Consider the following 18,172-nt stretch of genomic DNA (forward strand, 5'->3'; position numbering starts at 1 on the left):
ATGAATGAGTGCAGTGCTCTTTTTGTGATCTAGTATCCCAATTTAAAGTAAACAAACATGTAGCAACTGTGCCAACTGCCAAATGTTCGTGGAGGGTTACATTCTGTGTGAATTTATAATGTGTGTGGCTGTTGTGTTGCTATATAAATGTGCACATAGAGAAACACAACCAAGTCATTTAAGTGCATTTGAAAGAATATGGTATGTGTCTGTTTCATTTATTTGAGAAATGTTTAAATAACTTTATCTCATGGTGTGAGTCTAAATCCAATTTTATTGGACTGGCTACTGAAGCATGTATTGTCTAAATGTACATATTTGTCACATTTTAGTCTAGTGTCATATGGATACATTTTGTGGATTATTTATTTGTAATATACAGTGCATTCATGTTTTTCAGATTAAAATTGAGGTTTTTACCACATTGGCCACAAGAGGGCAGTACAGTAAAAGCAGTTGTGTTTCAGTCCTCGTTTACTCCTACGTAGGCGACGCGAATGAAAATCACTAATGGGCCATAAAAATTCCATGAACGCACAATTGAAAATAGAATTAGTTACAATTTTATTTTCATTTTTAAATAGCTCAACATAGTGCAACAGAGCAACCTATTATAGCACTGCCGTTAACTGAATGTTATTCATATTGCTGCAGGGACCCCCAGAAAAAGCCCAAAAAAAAAAAAACTTGCTACCATTTTGAAATTAATAAGGTTACATTTGCAAAGCAATCAAACGCAGCAGGCTCAGAGAGACTTGCAATTAACAGATTATTTGATTATGTTTGTTTTCAAACTACTGCAAATACATGCAGAAATAAAACCCTGTAAGTAGGCATCACAAAGCCTGACATCTTCCAACACTAAAAGAGCAAAAAAAACAATTACTTCACTTGACCCGTATGGTTCTGAACTTGTCTCGTTCGTGTTTATCATCTATAAGACCATTTGGCCGTCTCACTCACTCAAATGTTTCTACCCGAGCCGCAGCACGCACACACATACAGTGCGGCACGTGCTAAGGGGCCAAGTGATTCACATCGCTTCCACCACCTCCATCCATTTAGCCACATTCATTATTCAAGAATACAAAACCACTCAGTCAAATGTGAGCTCATTTAAAGATTCTCTCACTCATCCCTCTCCGTCCTTTGCCGCATAAAAGATGCATCCCCTTTTTCGGGAACAATACTTGGATGATGTCACTCAGTAGGCCTATGCCTTGATTGACTTGGTGAGGTAAACAGTAACAAAAGTGTGTATCATCATAGATGTTAGGTGCCGCAACATATAGCAACTCGCTGCATTGTGTATTTTAGCAAAACTTCTACTCCACTGGGATGCCAAATGTTGGGTGGTGTGTTTTTGCCTTCAAATAGAGATGGATGAACTGGGAAAATGGGCAAAAATTTGCTGAGATGTGTTTTTAATCTTAAACCGAGTTCACGCATATCCATTTTTTTTTACATATATAAAATTTCATAATTGGACTTTTGCTGACTTTAATTGGAAATTGGAAGGGGAATGTCGGGCTCAAATTAGACCCGATTATCGATATGTGTGTACCCCACTTTGGATATTTTGGACAATTGTGTTGGAACCTGTTCCAGCAAAACTGTCCAAGAGCTTCTGTGGAACACCTCAACCTCCTTCTCACTTCCACTAAGTCTTCTAATAGCAGTTATTCTAACATTTTAGTCCAGATTAAGCCACTTTTCCTCTTTGCTCTCTACTCGCCTTGGTTTGGGACATTCAATTTTCCACCGTAGGTATCTATAAAAAAATAAAAATAAAACAGAGCTCCTGTACAGTGTTTACTTCTCGGCGTGCGGCTATTGCCAAATTGTCCTCAAGGGAAGAATGAACAGCAACAGGATAACATAACGTAAGCGTGTATTTATTTTTGTCATTTCTAGTCATGTATCATGGATGTATCACTGTGCTTGTAACCACGGCTACACTACAAATAGGATCTGGTTTACCTGGTTTGGTCACTAGAATAGTGTTAATATTGTGGAGAGGTGATCAGTAAGCGTATACAGTGGAAAAGGAGCATCAGTGTATATTAATGGGTTTTGTAGAAAACTTTTTTTGTCTCTCAATTACGATTTGACATTTTCACTGCCATCCAAAGTCTTGCCCCGCCATCTGATAAAAACGCTGGTTATGAGGCTTGTAAAAATCTCTCAGTTTCTGCATCACGTCCAGGTCGATTGAGGCATGCGTCCTCCCTTTGGTCTTCCCCAGGCAGTGGGGTTTACTACTCCCCTCGGGTTTCTTCAGGCAAGGGAAGCCTTTTGTTTTGTTGAAGTAGAAGTGTTTGTCTGTGACGATCCGCTGGAGACCCAGAAAATCCTGGACTTTCCCCACTTCCCCAGCTGGATCAGAGATGAGCCTTTCGCCGCTGACCAGATGGACCTGACTCCGGGGGAACCAAGCCAGCCATCGCTCCAGGTGCAGGGCGTACAGTCCGATCCATAGAGGGCTCCACTGAGCATCAATCTGACCTGAAACAGAGATGCATTACAGCACTGAAAAAAAAACATTGCCGGTTTGATGAGGGAGCATTTTTATCCAGCATTTGGTGCAACATGATACCAAGTGCTGTTTTTAGAAAATGAGGGCGGGGCAGCAACCATCTAAGTAAGATCTTTGACATACGAGGAATAAGCAACGACAGACAATTCAAATAATTTGTAATCCATTATAAAAAAAAAAAAGTACCTGTGAGACATAACTTTGTATATCAGTAGAATTGCTCTGATCCATTTTCCTAATCATAACACGCATTGCGTCACGCTGAAAGATGTTTGTAATCAGAATCAGCGTAAATTGTACATAAATATACATTTAGGATGTATATTTACAAAGTAAATCAAGTTATTAAGAATGCCAAATCATATATCCAGTCAGATAATAATTAATGTAACAGTTTGGTAGAGGCTGACCTATTACTGCGATAGTCTCACCTGTGGTACGGTTCTTGAAGGCGAGGCTCTCAAAAGGAGGGATGTCAGGCGTCTTGGAGATGATCTGCGTGTAGTCGGATATCGCTCTGGTTACCGGGTCCCGCACGACCACGATCAGTTTCACCTCTTGTGACATCGCGTGGACTCTTGCCGGCGTTTCCACGGTAACAAAGTAGCGCGGTGTCTTCTCCATTACAATCTGGCCATCCAGTGCTTTGGGCATCATACTCCTGCAAAGAAGATTCAATTAATTTGTGACAAGAGTCGCCAAGTCAAGTGCTGCCCACATACGTCTTATACAGTATAAGTCAAATTCAAACTCATTCTTTGCTAAAACTAGTGTTGGGCAAACGAAGCTTCATGAAGCACTTGTAATCATTTTTGACTCCTCTAGAGGGCACTCGTGGTTTAAAGATGCAGTGGAAATGAGTAAATAGTACATTTCCATTGCACTAGCTTTTATCTTTAAACCAACAGCACCATCTAGGGGAGTAAAAAATATCACAAGTGCTTCACGAAGCTTCATTTTCATATCACTAGCTTAAAACACAAATGTTTGTCTTACCACTGATCTTTTTGTACTAATTATTTAAGACAAAGCCAAACAAGCTACTTTCCCCCGATCTTTGCAGCATTTAGAGAGACATGTTTGACGCTTGGCTCTGACACAAATGAATGTCTCACTGAAAGTGTTATTTGACGATTGGGAACAGTAGCCACATAAAAACGCGGCTGGCAAATTTAACTGGATGTCAAACTATGCGCTTATCCGAACTCCAGCTAGAAGGCCAGCAGATGGGTCTCATTTAGAGAGAAATGATTCAAGTGGCCCCACAGGACCAGACGGAGACATCTGCCGCCACACCTGCCACACACACCTGACCGACTGACCGAGCAGCAGCGTACGCTGAATCCGTATCTGTTATCGTAGCGCTCGCGAATGTATGATGAACGTGCACAGTTGTATAGCAACGCTCTAGATGTCAGTTGTTGACAAAGATCTATTCTTATTGTGTTATTGACTTGACATGATCGAGTGCATTTTGCTTATTGCCCATGGCCGTACTTTTATTGGATTCCTTTTACTGAGCTGGAACTAGAAGACACAACTGAAAAATGCCTGTGATTAAAAGGAAGTAACATATCGTCGCTGTCCTGTGAAAAACACTTTTTTCATTTTCTTATTTTTAAATGAATCGTGTTTCCGCGTTACAGACGTTGCATTAAAGTGCAAATTTAAAAAAAGTTTAAAAAGTGTTTTTCACAGGACAGAGACGATATGCAGGATTTGTCGTCGATGGGCAGAAAAAGACCAGATGTTCCTTTTAACTATTTCTAAAACTCCACACAGGGACATTTGTCAACATTGGTTGCTCATAAATTACCATTACAATATAGCCTGAAAAAGAAAACATAGAATCAACATTTTATTTCAGCTGCAAATTAAATGTTAAATGTAAGATAGAAAGAAAAGCCAACTACGGCTACGGATAGACTTCAGTTTAATAACCGTGCTATCTGTTATCTAAGGTACTGTATATGTGTGATAATAAAACTAAATAAACCTGCCGCAGATGTGAAATACATAAGAGGTGGAGGAAACGATATGAGACACAATCATCAGTAACTTTGAATGATTATGTATCCCAAAAGTAGAAGAAGGGCACATTGGGGAAACATGAGGAGATATGGATGCTCTGTCGTGCCCTCTCTTATCGGCAAAGGTTTCATATGTGCTTGTAACTAAAGAAGCCATCAATACAGTCACCTCCCAAAGCTGTTTATGAATCTGACATACACACACAGTGAATACATCTGATCGGTTCGCAATGAGACACGCAGTCTGCGGACTTCCTTTGTCCTTCCAATGGCCTGAGCAGCAGGAGCCTAACAGTCTGCACGCACACACAGAGGCTTTATGTACACAGATTTTCAAATCACTTAGTCAGGCATTTTTCATTTTTCAAGTTTGGTGCATTTCTTGTCGATAAACATACTTATGTTTGGACACGATGGACCCTGGCGTGTATGTGTGCTTGAGAGGGTGTTCTAAATGAAAGGGTTGGGTGACGGATGAAGGAATGATGGCAGCGGATACAAATACATCCCCATTAGCAATCTGTCTGTGAATAGCCAGGAGCCAAGAGCAACCCCCCAGCCCCCGATTCCCATCCCACCCCTTAATTCCGCCATGTCATTACCTTAACACAAAGAACTAATTAGCACCCTCAAGAACAACCTAAAAAGATGATGTGTCATTTTATGAGGTTTGGGTAGACAGAATGATGGACTGGGAAAAATATCATTAAAAAAAAAAAATCTATGAATTTATACATTAACTATTCATGCGTCTATACAGCCTTGGAAGAAGGAAATATTTCCCCTCCCAACTCTCCGTCATGACTATAAATAGTATAATTTATTTAAAAAATCACTTCCGCAGAGGAGCTAATACTCGCACACGCTGACAATGAGAGTGTCAGTGCCACCTACTGCAGTGGATGTGCAATTACACTTTATGCCTTGTTTCAACACGTGGGCCTGCATAGAACATATTCTGGAGAAAAAAAATATGTTTGGCTTGACTTCCCCTTTAAACAAGTTTTGAAAAGTGACAGACCTTGTACATGAGGAAAAAAAATGCAAAATGTGTGCTTACAGCGTGTGGTGCACAACATGCACATAATGAAATCACTACCGAAACATCTCCTACTCCAACCAGATGACCTTCCTAGAACAAAAACTGCCCAAAAACACAAAGAGGAATCTAGGCTTGCTGTGAGTGAATCTGGTACTACATGCCACTCTCGGTCCACAAATAACCCAAAACCCACAATGGGGGGCGGGCTAGATTAGTTAAATGATATGAACCTGTTCTTCAACAGGTTTGATTAAATGCCTGCCTCCTCTCCTATACTCAAACTCCCTTGCTGTAGTCCCCACATGCTATGTCGGACCCTCCCTCCCCCTGCAGCCATCTGCTTTGCCTTGTCCCTTACAAATCCACCTAGGTGAGAAGTCAGCTGAAAAAAATAAGACAATACGGAAGGCACCAGGTCCAGATGGCATTACCTCCGGGCTCCTCAAATCCTGCGTGCAAAGACCCCTGACCCTAAAGAGCTCCACAACCATACGCTAGTGACTCTGACCTCTCATCTGATGAAGACCCTAAAGAGAGTTGGTCCTTGTCCGTCTGCACCCCGAGTGAGCTCCTCAACCGGCCCACTTTAGTTTGCGAATTATCCTGGCAGTGGTGTGGCAGATGACATCATCCACCACCTCCACACATCACCGGACCACCTGGAAAAGGCTGCGATTACCATGAGAATACCGTTTTTAGATTTGCCCACTGCTTTCAACATGATACAACCGAACCTGCTGAAGGACCACCTGGATTGAGCACGGGTAGCCCTTCAAATACTCTCCCCCTGCCGAACATCCAACGCACATAGAGGAGAGTCTCAACTTTGAAATATCCGGGTGTCCACCTAAACAAACGTGCGGCAACAGGGATACTCTCTAGAGCAGGGCTCATCAATCCTGTTCCCGAGGTCCGCTGTCCTGCCTGTTTTGCAGCTCTCCCTGCTGCAACACATCTGATGCAAAGGGTCATTATCCCTTGCTGATTATCTGATTATTCAAATCAGATGTGTTGCAGCAGGGAGCGATTGCAGGACAGCGACCCTCGAGGAACAGGATTGAAGAACCCTGCTCTAGAGGAAAGGTCAGGAGGCTTTCTGTGACTCTCCTGAAGATCTTTTATGACTCTATGGTCACAGCAGCCATTTTCTTTGGAGTGGTCTGCCGGCCAGGCGGGATATCAGCGAGGGACGGACGGAAGTTGGACCAAAAGGTGAAGTAAGCCAGCTCTGTCCTGAGCTGCTCCCTGGACTCAGATGCCGGTGGGGCACTGGAGTATGATGTATAAGTTGTCGAACCATACTGGATAACCCTGCCCACCTCTTCCCGCAGACAGCCCTGCACAACTCACATTGATTGCCCGACAGTAGCGTTTTTCAACTAGTTTGGGAAGGAGAAATCACCTTTAGGACACCCCACACCACAGGATAATCGGTTAAGATGCGTGTTTCAGTATTACGGCTAATTGTTGATATGTGTGCGTCTCACTTGAAATGTTCCACAGTTGTTCCCGCTGGGAAAAACGGATGAGTCTTTGTCTGAAAATGGAAAATCGGAACGCTTCTATTCATGCGTTGGGTTGCCTGAGACGAGGCATGAACTATTGCCCCTCTCATTTATTTCAATGGGGCCACTGTGGCGTTGCGATGCTCAGTGAGACATGATGCGGCGAGATGCAGTCCTCTTCCAATCAAAAGAATGAAAGCAAGCCATGATTGCGCAGTTGAATTATTGATTGTTGTGAAAAAAATACAAAGTGATGGCAGACATTATAAGAGTTGAGTTTGACCGGATTTGCATCTATTTGGCATCAGTGTAGACAGGTCTTGGGGAGGTGTTTGGTGGTACCTCACCCCTCATTATGTGGACAGAAAAAGGGGAGAGCTGCCGGGAACATGGCTTGGACTGAGAAGGTTTTATTTGCAATTCATGAGAAAGTTTTTCAGCAATGTCTTGAATTCTTTTTTTTTTTTTGCTGTGAAACTTTGCCATCCATGTTTAAATCTGGTTCATCTTAACCACATCTCTGGCATCGATTTGAAAGCTGTATTTCCTTTGTGTAGGTGCGCATATTGTTCGGGAAGGGCGTTTGCCAATGCACAAGTCAGGATTTCACAGTATTAGTCATTTATGTCGATTTGGTGCTCTGTAGGGAGCCGCTTAAGTGTTTAACAGATTAACAGATTTTTTTAATGTTGTAGTATTACCATAAAAAAAAAAAAGATTTGGTATAAGTGACTCAGTCAAAACTCCCCTCAATACTGAACCCCCCCCCCCCCCCTTATTATTAATTATTACAACTTTATCTTGAAACAGGTTTTTTTCACTCTCTACTTTGTAAAAACCAGCTGGTAACATGTGACAGTGAAATCCCCGACCAACGCCATCTGACTTTTAACTGCATTAATTGGCACTTTGAGTGAAAGATCAAACATCCAATATGATGAACACAGGGATTAGCCAGCAGTTTATCCTAAGCCTCTGTTTGCCTTTGAGGAAGCTCTCTTTAGTTGGCAATTTCTCAATATTTCATCTCCACTCCCCGGTGGGTTTATACGCTAGACTCGCCAGAGCCGCTGGCTATTGATCTTCATGGGGGCTTAGGGTAACTACACCTCGGTCTAGCCAGAAACGGTGTCCACTAGGACGATAGTGTGATTGACACAAGGTGGTGTGAATACAAGGGGACAGAGAATTAGACGGGGTAATAATACAGCAGCGGGTCTCAGCTGGAAACGAGAGTGGCAGGTGGAAAATGGGGAAGTCGGGACCCTCTAGAGCCCTATCGGTGGCATGCTGGGTGTGTTAGAAAATGTGAAATGTTCATCAGCAGTCGATGGTGATAATAGGCTTTGCCGGATCAAATATGTCAACATTGACTCTGTTGGATTTGTGATGCAAGGAGAGGAAAAGAGCATTGGCGGTGTTATTTATGGACAAATTTCAGCGCATAAATATGAGTCTGTATGCATGAGTGTGTTATTAGGAGGCCTCTCATTGCCTCTGTGTGGGGGACCATTAAGGGGTCGGCCTATTGTGGCTGTGCCCTGTCCACTTCCAAGAGACATCCATCATAGAGGTGCCCAGGGTCTCGAGGGAGGGTCTTAATGAGAGCCGAGCCGCCCCACCCGTCTGGGCCTCGTGACGATCACCTCCAAAACAGATCCTGGACCAACCACACCTGAACCCCAGTCGATCACACAATAAACAAAACCGCGAGGAAGCCAAGTCAGATATGTTTATAAGGGCAGTGATTTGTTCCCGGTTTGATTCCGGGTTTAAAGCCACGGCAAGCACGGTGAAGATACTAACTCATTCACTGCCATTGACGAATTTACTTGTCTTTTCACAGTGCTGCCATTTAATTATATATTTTTTCTTTATTTTTTTTTCAAATGTTAGGGTAAAAGAGGGTCTGAAATATTCGAAAACTTGAGTCGGTATTCATTTCTCACGTTATGTTTTAACCGCCCACCGATTGGTGCAGAACATCCAATATTGTGGTAGGCATTCTTCTTTGATTTGCATGGCAATTACACGCCATTGTCGGAAGACGAAAACACAAGTAGCGCCATACGCTGTGTCACGGTGGCACAAAGCCACGAACGGCCTCCCTTAATGAGTGTATTATGAATTGCAGATGGATCAGGGTCATTGGAGCATATGATTCCGAAAAGAATGAGTCATTTTCCGTCTTCCCTTTTGTCATTGGATGAACTTGACGACACGCTTTTCAGAGTCTCAGAACCAATATGGCGCAAATGCTTGCCACTCTGACTTGAGTCAACTCAAGTCAACTCAATTCAAGGCAAGACAAGGCAGCTTTATTCGCTGTTTATTTATTGATTTAAAACCGTTTACAAACAAATGAGCTAAAGATGTTTCAAAGGCAAAGTAAAAAAAAAGAGAGTAGCTTACTAAAACTACTAAAAGAGCGCAGTGCAAAAAGATTTTAGAAGATCTTAATCATAGATATAGGGGGGAAAAGCTCTGTTTGACTTCACCACTGCTGGCATCTTATTCCATTTGTATGCAGCATAACACCTCGGGCTGCTTCACCATATTTGCTTTGAACACTGGGCTCAACTAATTTACTTGCATGCCTCGGAGCGCTACTGGGTTAATTCATTTACCATTTATTTAACGTATTCGGTAGTGCCGGACAAATGAAGCTTCATGAAGCACTTATCATCATTTTTTACTCCACTAGATGGCACTCTTGGTTTAAAGATACAGTGAAAATGTAATACATTTCTTGCCTTTATCTTAAAACCAAGAGCACCATCTAGAGGAGTGAAAAATATCACAAATGCTTCATGAAGCTTCATTTTCCCATCATGCTTGGACTTGGGAGCGCAAACTTGAGAGATGTGTCCACTCACTTCACAGTCAGCATCACTTTGAAAAAAAAAATCATACACATATCTTAGCCTCTAGTCTGCTATCTTAATGCTAATGCTACAAAAAAATCCATTAAAATCTTGTTAAAGCAAATAGAATAAAGCTTGTAGTGTCTAGACATTTTTTGATTGTTTTTTGTTCTTGTTCATTTTGGTTGACATTGAGACTACATGGAAACAACCTCCCAAGCTTTGCCAGTAAACCACGGTCAATAACATTGATAAATCTGGCCTACCTCAAGAACAAAATATAAGCGGACCTGCTGTCTGGAGGGCAGAGCTGTCTCCAGTCTGTGACAGAATCTGAAGAAGGCAGCCTTTTCCACACAAATGCGCACACACATGATCCTAGCTCTTATCACATTCCCCGGGGTTGAAACAGAGGTCAGCCCAGATGTGCGGACTTGCGCTAACAGCAGTCACCCCTCAACCTCAAGTCCAGCCGGGCTTTATTTCCCGGCCCTCCTGCAATTTCTCTCCCACTCCTTTCACTTCTGTCCTGAATCCATCCGCGATAAAACATCAAGAGTCAAATGTGAATTTCCGACCAAGCAATTTTTAATGGAGGCCTTCGGAGCTACGGGGGTGGAAGAGCTGCGTGTAACATGACCCCTTGTGTTTGAGATAATCCCGCTGCAGGATAAAGCTTCCTGCTAATTGTAAGAGAAGCTGAGCTGACCAATCTAAAGCTCTCTAATGCTGGAGTCAACCCAAGGTCAGAGAGAGGGAGATAGAGGTATCGATCCCACACAACACAGTACGCAGTAAACTTCGAGGCCATCTCGGGGTTGATCACTGTGCTTTTTTCCTGATCCAATCTCCCTTCAAGCACCGTGAATGCATCTTTGTTTGGGACTCCGATCTCAATTGCCCTTCTGAATGCTGAACGCCGCTCCAGGGCGGGTCTGATGAAGATTTTGTCTATCCTACTGCCCATTTGCATTGTTGTGACTGGAGACTGGGGGTTAAAAAGTACTGATGTACAGGTGTGTCTCAACACTTTTGCAGAGGTGGGCATTTTATGAAATTTTGTTGGTCCGTCATTCATCAGTCCGTCATTTTTCGCGACGAACCGAATTATTATCGTCGGTCAGTCCGTCAGTTAAGTCAGTCAGAGGTCCGTCGGGCCGTACCCCCACCCCCAGCGCCCAAGAAAACGTCAGCAAAACGGTTAGTGATGATTACACTTGACGGATTACGCTGCTCAGTACGTCATTTTTAAAAAGTGTCCCGTCATTCATCAATGAAACGGGCGTCCGTCAGCGACGGGCTGTCAGTCTAACGGAATGCCCACCTCTGCAAATTTGAATATCGTGCAAAACCAAATATACCATATTAGTAGTTGAGTTCAAAAAGTGAAACTGATATACAAATTAATTACGCACAAAGTTGTTTTATGTACATAATTTTGATGATTAGAATTTACAGATAACAAAAAAAACCAATTCACCATATCAAGGAATTTAAATATTACAAAAAAAAAAATATGGAAATGATTTATGATGTAAAAATTCGTAGGGATTCCTTTGAAAAGTATTTCCTATGGGTTTATTTAATCTATATGTTAGTTTCACATTTTTTTGTTGAACTACTGCAACTAATTAAGAAAAAGATTTTCTTCTACAATATTTAAACTTACTGAGATGCAACTTTAATGTTGAAATCAAATAGCGACAAAAATGGCCTAATGAAGTAGCCCCACAAAATGGTATTTATTGTACCCATCGCCGACAATTTTGGCCCATGTAATTTCTGACACATGCACAATTTGATGGAAACTATTTTCGAAGTTGGGATTTTTCTAATATGTTGGAATTAATTCTGTTCTTGGACACTGTTTGGCTTTTAAAACACCTTTTTTCCCCATTGGTTCTTCAAAATATTGTAGAAATAATGCCAATCCGGGGTCAAGTTGCTGCTATCATAAAACATTTATTAACTCTACAGGTCATTGTTGTTTGACTTACTTTTGCTCCATGTGCAGCACTTTGTATACATATAATAACATATTTATAATGGAGTTGTGTTCAGTTGAGTATAATGCAACGCGTTTCTATGCCACTGCAAATGGCTGACCAAATAAAGCATTTTTATAAAGCTAACATTTGTATGCAGCAAATGTGTAATTGTATTGCTATTATTTCCATAAAAAAATCAACTTACTTGCTGAACATAAAAAACGAAGCCTGTAAAACTGGAATCATCAACAGTATAAGGTATGCATGTGCTAGGGCTGTGCAATTAATCGAAATTCAATTACAATTATGGTTATTACACTCCACGATTACAAAATTGGCATAATCGTAAAAAAAAAAAAACGATGATTAACATCCATTTATATCCCACGCACTATGTTTGTTTACACAAGGAAATCATACTTGAACCAATACATTTGCAACTTTTTAAATTTTATAATAACTAATTTTACAAATTTTGTTTGGTCCAAAATGAACTTACTTACTTATTTGTCTTTATATTTTTTTGAGTTTAATCATTTTCTTGTTTCGCACCAAAAAATAAATGATCGTTTGAATAATCATGATTTCAATGATTACCAAAACAATCACGATTAATATTTTCTTCATAATCGAGCAGCCCTAGCATGTGCCGCAACAACTAAAACATGCGCTGGATAACCATTGTTGTCTATTTGAATGTGAGTTTCACAATCCGTTTTTTTTCAAACGCATGCATTCAATTTCACTTATCCTCATTGGTGTCGCGGGAGCAGTATCTTATTTCTAACTGACTTTATGCCACAGGCGAGGTACATCCTGCACCTAAATGGAACCTCGCCGCTGACACAAACAGCAAGAAAATTCACCCAGCTCTCTGCAAATGTCTTACAAACTACTGTTGGACAGTCCATCCAAGTTTTTTAATGCCATCGATTAACCTGTCTACCTACCTTTCATACCGGCCCCATAAAAAGTATCAATTCTATACCCCCTTTTTCTGTGTGTACTCTAGGTGTGTAGTATTTCTTAATGAAGTGGTGTGAGCACATCATTAATTCCCATTGTATCGTGACCTAAAGTCAGAGGTCAATTGACGGAGCTGACAGCGGTGTCAAGTGGCTCGACATGCCGCGAGCCCCATCTGGCCCGCAGGGAGAGGTGACAATCTGGTGTCACACTCACATCACCAGGTGTGGCATTCTTCCCCAAACACACACACACATGCTGAAATACAGCCAACGTGTTTTTTCTTTTCAAGATACTTGGCTCTACTTAGATTCAGTAGCGTTACTGTTACTAACTCTGAAAAAGTACAGCGCCATAAAGAGTCAAAAATCCAAGTAAAAAAAAGTCGGAAAGTAAGCATGTAAGCGCTTTTAACTCATTCACTGCCAGACATTTTCAGACCCTCTTTTCACCTAACGTTTGAAAAAAAAAAATATATATATATATATATATATATATATATATATATATATATATATATATATATATATATATATATATATATATAAATAGGTTCCTGGGATTGAATGGCTGGACTGTGAAAAGACAAGTACATTTTTCATTGGCAGTGAATGAGTTAAACGATAAGGATGATTATTTTTAGGAATAAGGATGGAGGGACGAGGACGGAAGTGTGCCCAGGTCTTGGACGGAGGTCAGAGGACGGACCGACAAAATAGTGTAAAGTGCCCATCTGTGGTAAAAGGCAGTTCTGACTCATGCCCTCCGTCACTGGAAAATGGCTGAACTTTAACCCAGCCTAGCTGCCAAATCACGGCCAGAGAAACTAAATGTGGGAGAATATATTGTGGAAATTAGCCCCCCTGTTGCAACACAATCCAGAAAAATCCCAAATGGCTTTCTCACATATTTATTTGAATATAATTTATAATATAAATTTTCGATGAATAGTAGGTGAAAAAAAAGGACTCGCCTCATCGTGCGTTTGTGTGTGCGTGTGTATGCCAGGTTAGGCTGCCGCTGACATGATTGAGCCAATGCCAATATTGAGCCTCAGCAATATACGCTAAGCTGGTTAGCATTTCATGACACGGTCCAGATTTGGCTACAGTTTTAATCTGCCATATTGGGATCATATTCACGGTGCTTTATATGCACTCATTGTGCGATATGCACAATTTTAAAGAAGCAGAATGCATCAATATGACATTGTGCTCATTGTTGTCTCTAGAGGCAATATTTAATTTACTCAAAATATTGTAATCTGTGACAGATTTGCTGCTCCCCTTGTTTTTCATTGTGTGTGTGAGTTGTGAGTAACGGAAGTTTTGATGGAACAGGCTGAGAACAGAGCCACATGACAACAGTAACATCTGGCTCGGGCTCCAGAGATGATTACTCTGCAGCTCTGTGAGGACTCATCCTGCAGGCCTTGCTCTCACCCTGGTTTACACAAACAGACACAAACACGCACAGATTGGTGTAGCCAGATGGCACAGTCTCTTTGACTATCACCTAAACCTCAGCGGAATAGTTGTAGAGAGAGTTTTTGGTATGTAAACACAAAGATGAGAAAACTGAAGGCTGCTAATTGGTGCCTCAACTTACAGTAGATGCTGATGATAGAAGCGCCTATAGCACTATATGGACCGTTTAGCATTTAAAGGGGTCACCCCAAATATATTTTTTATGTTCTGTGCAGGCCCACTAGTCTAATCGCGGCATTCTGATTCATATTGGGTTTGTAGAATATGAGAAATCCACTCATTTTTAGCTAGCTCAGGAGGCGGCCATTTTGTCACTTCTGACTCAGGGCTCAGGTAATGACCAATCATGGCTCAGCTTCAGAAAACAGGTGAACCATGACCGGTCGTTATCTAAGCCCTTAGCATCTGTGATGTCATTTTCAGTTGATAGAAGTGACAAAATGGCCGCCCCCAGAGATGGCTTAAAGCGGGTGCATTTTGCTGCTTAATTTATATTCCACAAACACAATATTAATCAGAATGCCATATTTCAACTAGTGGGCCTGCATAGAACATATTCTGGAAAAAACTATGTTTGGGTTGACTTCCTCTTTATCCCTGTTAGACTAAAGAAATGTGTTTTCATTATTATACTTGATAAATACAGTATATGGACTCAAGCATGAAGTAATGTCCATACAGTTTGCGCAACGGCGTAAGAATACGTCGCCAAAGTGCAAGAGGTCACCCTCAGTTACGTTCATAGCTTGTGTTTCACTTGATAGTTTCATATTTATGGCCGAGAAGTGTTTTTCAGTTCAATCTTTACTTTAATTATGACTTTACTACAGTGTTGGCATTGTTTAGTGATAGACCAGGGCGCATTTTAACTTGTGGACAAATTTGGGTTACATCGCCGCTGTAGTCATGCAATGACAATAAAGTAATCGAAGTTAGAAACCAGCAATTGGCTTTGTTGTTGTAATGACCTGAAATTCTATCAATTAGGGTTCTGTGCAAAATTATCAATTGATTAATTATTTTCAAATGAAAACTAGTTGGTGGTCTGGAAAAGAACATGTTGTAGTATTGTAGTATTGTTTTAGTATCCTTGAAATAAGGATACAACAGTGCCTGGAAAATCTGAATTCCGTTCTGTATTTTCCGGCATAAAACTTCTGTGTAAATTACAAGCCTGGCTATTACTATACTGTTCATTTTACCATCCATCCAATCCATGCATTTTTGTCCTCATTAGGCCTAACCCAGCTGACTTTGGGAGTGAGGCAGGGCCCTCCACTCCACACAGGAAGGCTGCGGGGCCAAGGTATGAGCCCTGAACCTCTGAACTGTAACACAGTTATACCTCCAGTTTATTCTACCAATCAATAATATTGCATTAGATCCTGAATTCATGTGTTTACTTAACTTTGTTAGGACACTATAATGGTTATGTAGGCTAGACATGTATAACGGGCGGCAGTACCTCATACGTAATGGCAACTTCCTGGCTGCTGCCAAGGTGCCCTTGAGCAAGGCTCCATCTGACATCTCTCCTTGCTTGCTGGCATGTATATGTACAGTATATATGAGAAAGAGTTAAACATTACTACTACACAACTTTGTCTTCTGCTGGCTTAAAGCTAACAATTGATGCAAAATGCCATAGATGGGCAAACGAATAAGCAACGGCTATGAAGTAACAACAATATAACATATCACAAGAGTCATGAGCATCTGTTCGTTATCCTCTGTGGAAAATGAGTAATATTTCAGCAAATTACTCTTAAAGTACTTGCAAAACTATTTTTCTTCATTTGTGTCCGCATGAGTGTATCATACTGCCCACAGTGGCCAGGTCACACACACCAGGAGAATCGTGGTATGCTCCTCCATTAAAAAAAAAAAAAAAAAAAAAAAATTGAAATTTTTGGAGGAGAAACTTTAACAGATTTTCATTCATTTACATGTGTAAAGATGATTTGAATGTTTTAGTTTCAAGTATGGTATAAACAAGGCACCTTGCACATGCAACAAAGTATGAATTAATTTTCCCCTGAGAAAATATAATCAGTATACTGTTTTGTTTTGTGTTTTTAGTCAAATATCTATAAGACATTGGAAAGTGGAAACATGCATTTTATTCACTTATTTTGTGTGCTAAAACAGCACGTCATAACTTAATCAACTTAGCCGGAAGACAGACGTGGGAAGTTAAGTCGCACTAAAAAATGTTATAGGAATAGACTACTAGTGAATTTGAAACTTCATAACAAGTTGAGGAGAAACGACTCATACCTGTACCAGTCCAGTCCTCGTGCGTAATGCCGATCAAAGAAGTGCGGTTCGGAACCAAGAGCCCGGATGTCAGGATGCAGCCGCAGAAACTCCAACAGAGCTCTCGTTCCTCCCTTCTTAACCCCTATGATGAGAGCTTGGGGTAACCTCCGAGTGGCCGTCCATTCCTTCCCGGAGCTGTTCGCCTCTAGCCCGGCCTGTGCCGCGAACGCACCGTCGCCCACTGGCGCGACTTTGGAAGCCCCCGTGCCGTTCCTCTCGTACGGCCATCCCGGCGCGAGGTACCCGAGCGCGTTTGGCTTGCTGTCAGAGTTTTCGACGAGCCCGGACTGGCAGCATCCGGCGAGGAGATAGACCAGGGAGAAGCAGAGGATGCTCAGAGAGGACGCGATGGTGAGCCGGTGGAAGAGTCTCCGCAGGTCCGCGTTTGGAAGATGGTGATGATGAGTGTAAAAAGCTGCCATCCCTCAGAGATCCATGTGAGGTGGGATGCCATTCTACCTCGCGTTCGGCTCACATCCCGTCATAGTAACTCTCCTATGAGAAAAGAAAACTCTTTCAGGGACTCTCGTCTTGTGCGCCACCATCCTCCTTCATAGCCCGGCCGCGTCGGTGCGCCTCAGTTGGTCACTTACACGAAATCAGTCGCTTTCTTGAACTTGATTTACTTTCTGCGTGAAAACTAGGATGTGGCCTCACTCAGAAGTCGAGGGCTCCCGTGGTGCATGCATAGTAAACCTTAATCTTAAATTCGAATCGTGCAGTATGTTTCTCGCCCTTTTCCCTCCACGGAATTACGCCGCAACTCTCCAGCATGGTTTATCTCAAGGGGATAGCGCTCTCTCTCTCTCTCTCTCTTTCTCTCTCTCTCTCTCTCTCTCTCTCTCTCTCTCTCTCTCTCTCTCTCTCTCTCTCTCTCTGTCACCTATTCTGTGATTTTTTTCCCCCATTTCTTTGTATTTATTTTTTAAGGGGGGTTGGGGTGCCAACCTCATTTTTTGTGAAAAAAAACATATTGCAGGTTTATTAATGTTTCTGTACAAGTTAAAAAACGATAAAGACCACGTTCACTATTCAAGGTGCCGTCCACATCTGTATTTCCCGCGAATAGCGGGGGTCCCTTTACTCGCTCTTTGACTGCCCATTACGAATTTTGTTTCAGCTTCAAATTCAGTCGTACCTTGATTAATGCTCGTAGCTCAATCTACCCATCAATATTCCCCAAATTGAAATTCCACGATTCTGTTCCGGCCCCCCAAAAACATGTATTACACATTTTTAATAAAACCCTACTATACTTTCAACTTTTCCTGCGAAGAGCAAGTCACTCACATGATTTGTTTAGCGTAACAAAATAATAAAACAGAATGTCATCAGGAAATTTGCTGCTGCTATTTTACTTGTGTTAAGTGAGAATGCCTGTAATTGTAGACCAAGTGAACCAAGTAAACTAGTCGGGGTCATGAATGTCAGTGGG

The 18,172-nt window shown here is 41.6% G+C and overlaps 2 protein-coding genes across 3 annotated transcripts in view; one reads left to right on the forward strand and one right to left on the reverse strand.

The window, feature by feature from the left end:
- The window catches only part of mpripb (myosin phosphatase Rho interacting protein b), a 78,265-nt gene that overhangs the window by 1,344 nt on the left and 58,749 nt on the right, over positions 1–18,172 (forward strand). The window contains exons 2-3 of one of the 2 annotated variants that reach the window (XM_086017472.1): positions 12,978–13,155; positions 15,656–15,724. The exons of the other annotated variant lie outside the window; for it this stretch is intronic. The gene's annotated coding sequence lies outside the window, so the exon portion shown is untranslated. The remainder of the gene's footprint in view (positions 1–12,977; positions 13,156–15,655; positions 15,725–18,172) is intronic. 2 annotated transcript variants of the gene reach the window in all.
- hs3st3l (heparan sulfate (glucosamine) 3-O-sulfotransferase 3-like) lies at positions 1,880–17,521 on the reverse strand. The gene is made up of 4 exons (XM_086017479.1): positions 17,331–17,521; positions 16,696–17,232; positions 2,968–3,197; positions 1,880–2,505 (listed from the first exon to the last, which is right to left on the reverse strand). Exons 2-4 carry the CDS (start codon positions 17,157–17,159, stop codon positions 2,117–2,119), a joined length of 1,083 nt encoding a protein of 360 aa, XP_085873605.1. The 5' UTR covers positions 17,160–17,232; positions 17,331–17,521; the 3' UTR covers positions 1,880–2,116.

The sequence above is a fragment of the Filicampus tigris genome, chromosome 19 (genome assembly GCF_054856515.1).
Source record: "Filicampus tigris isolate MCC_2025a chromosome 19, RoL_Ftig_1.0, whole genome shotgun sequence".
Lineage (NCBI taxonomy): Eukaryota > Metazoa > Chordata > Actinopteri > Syngnathiformes > Syngnathidae > Filicampus > Filicampus tigris.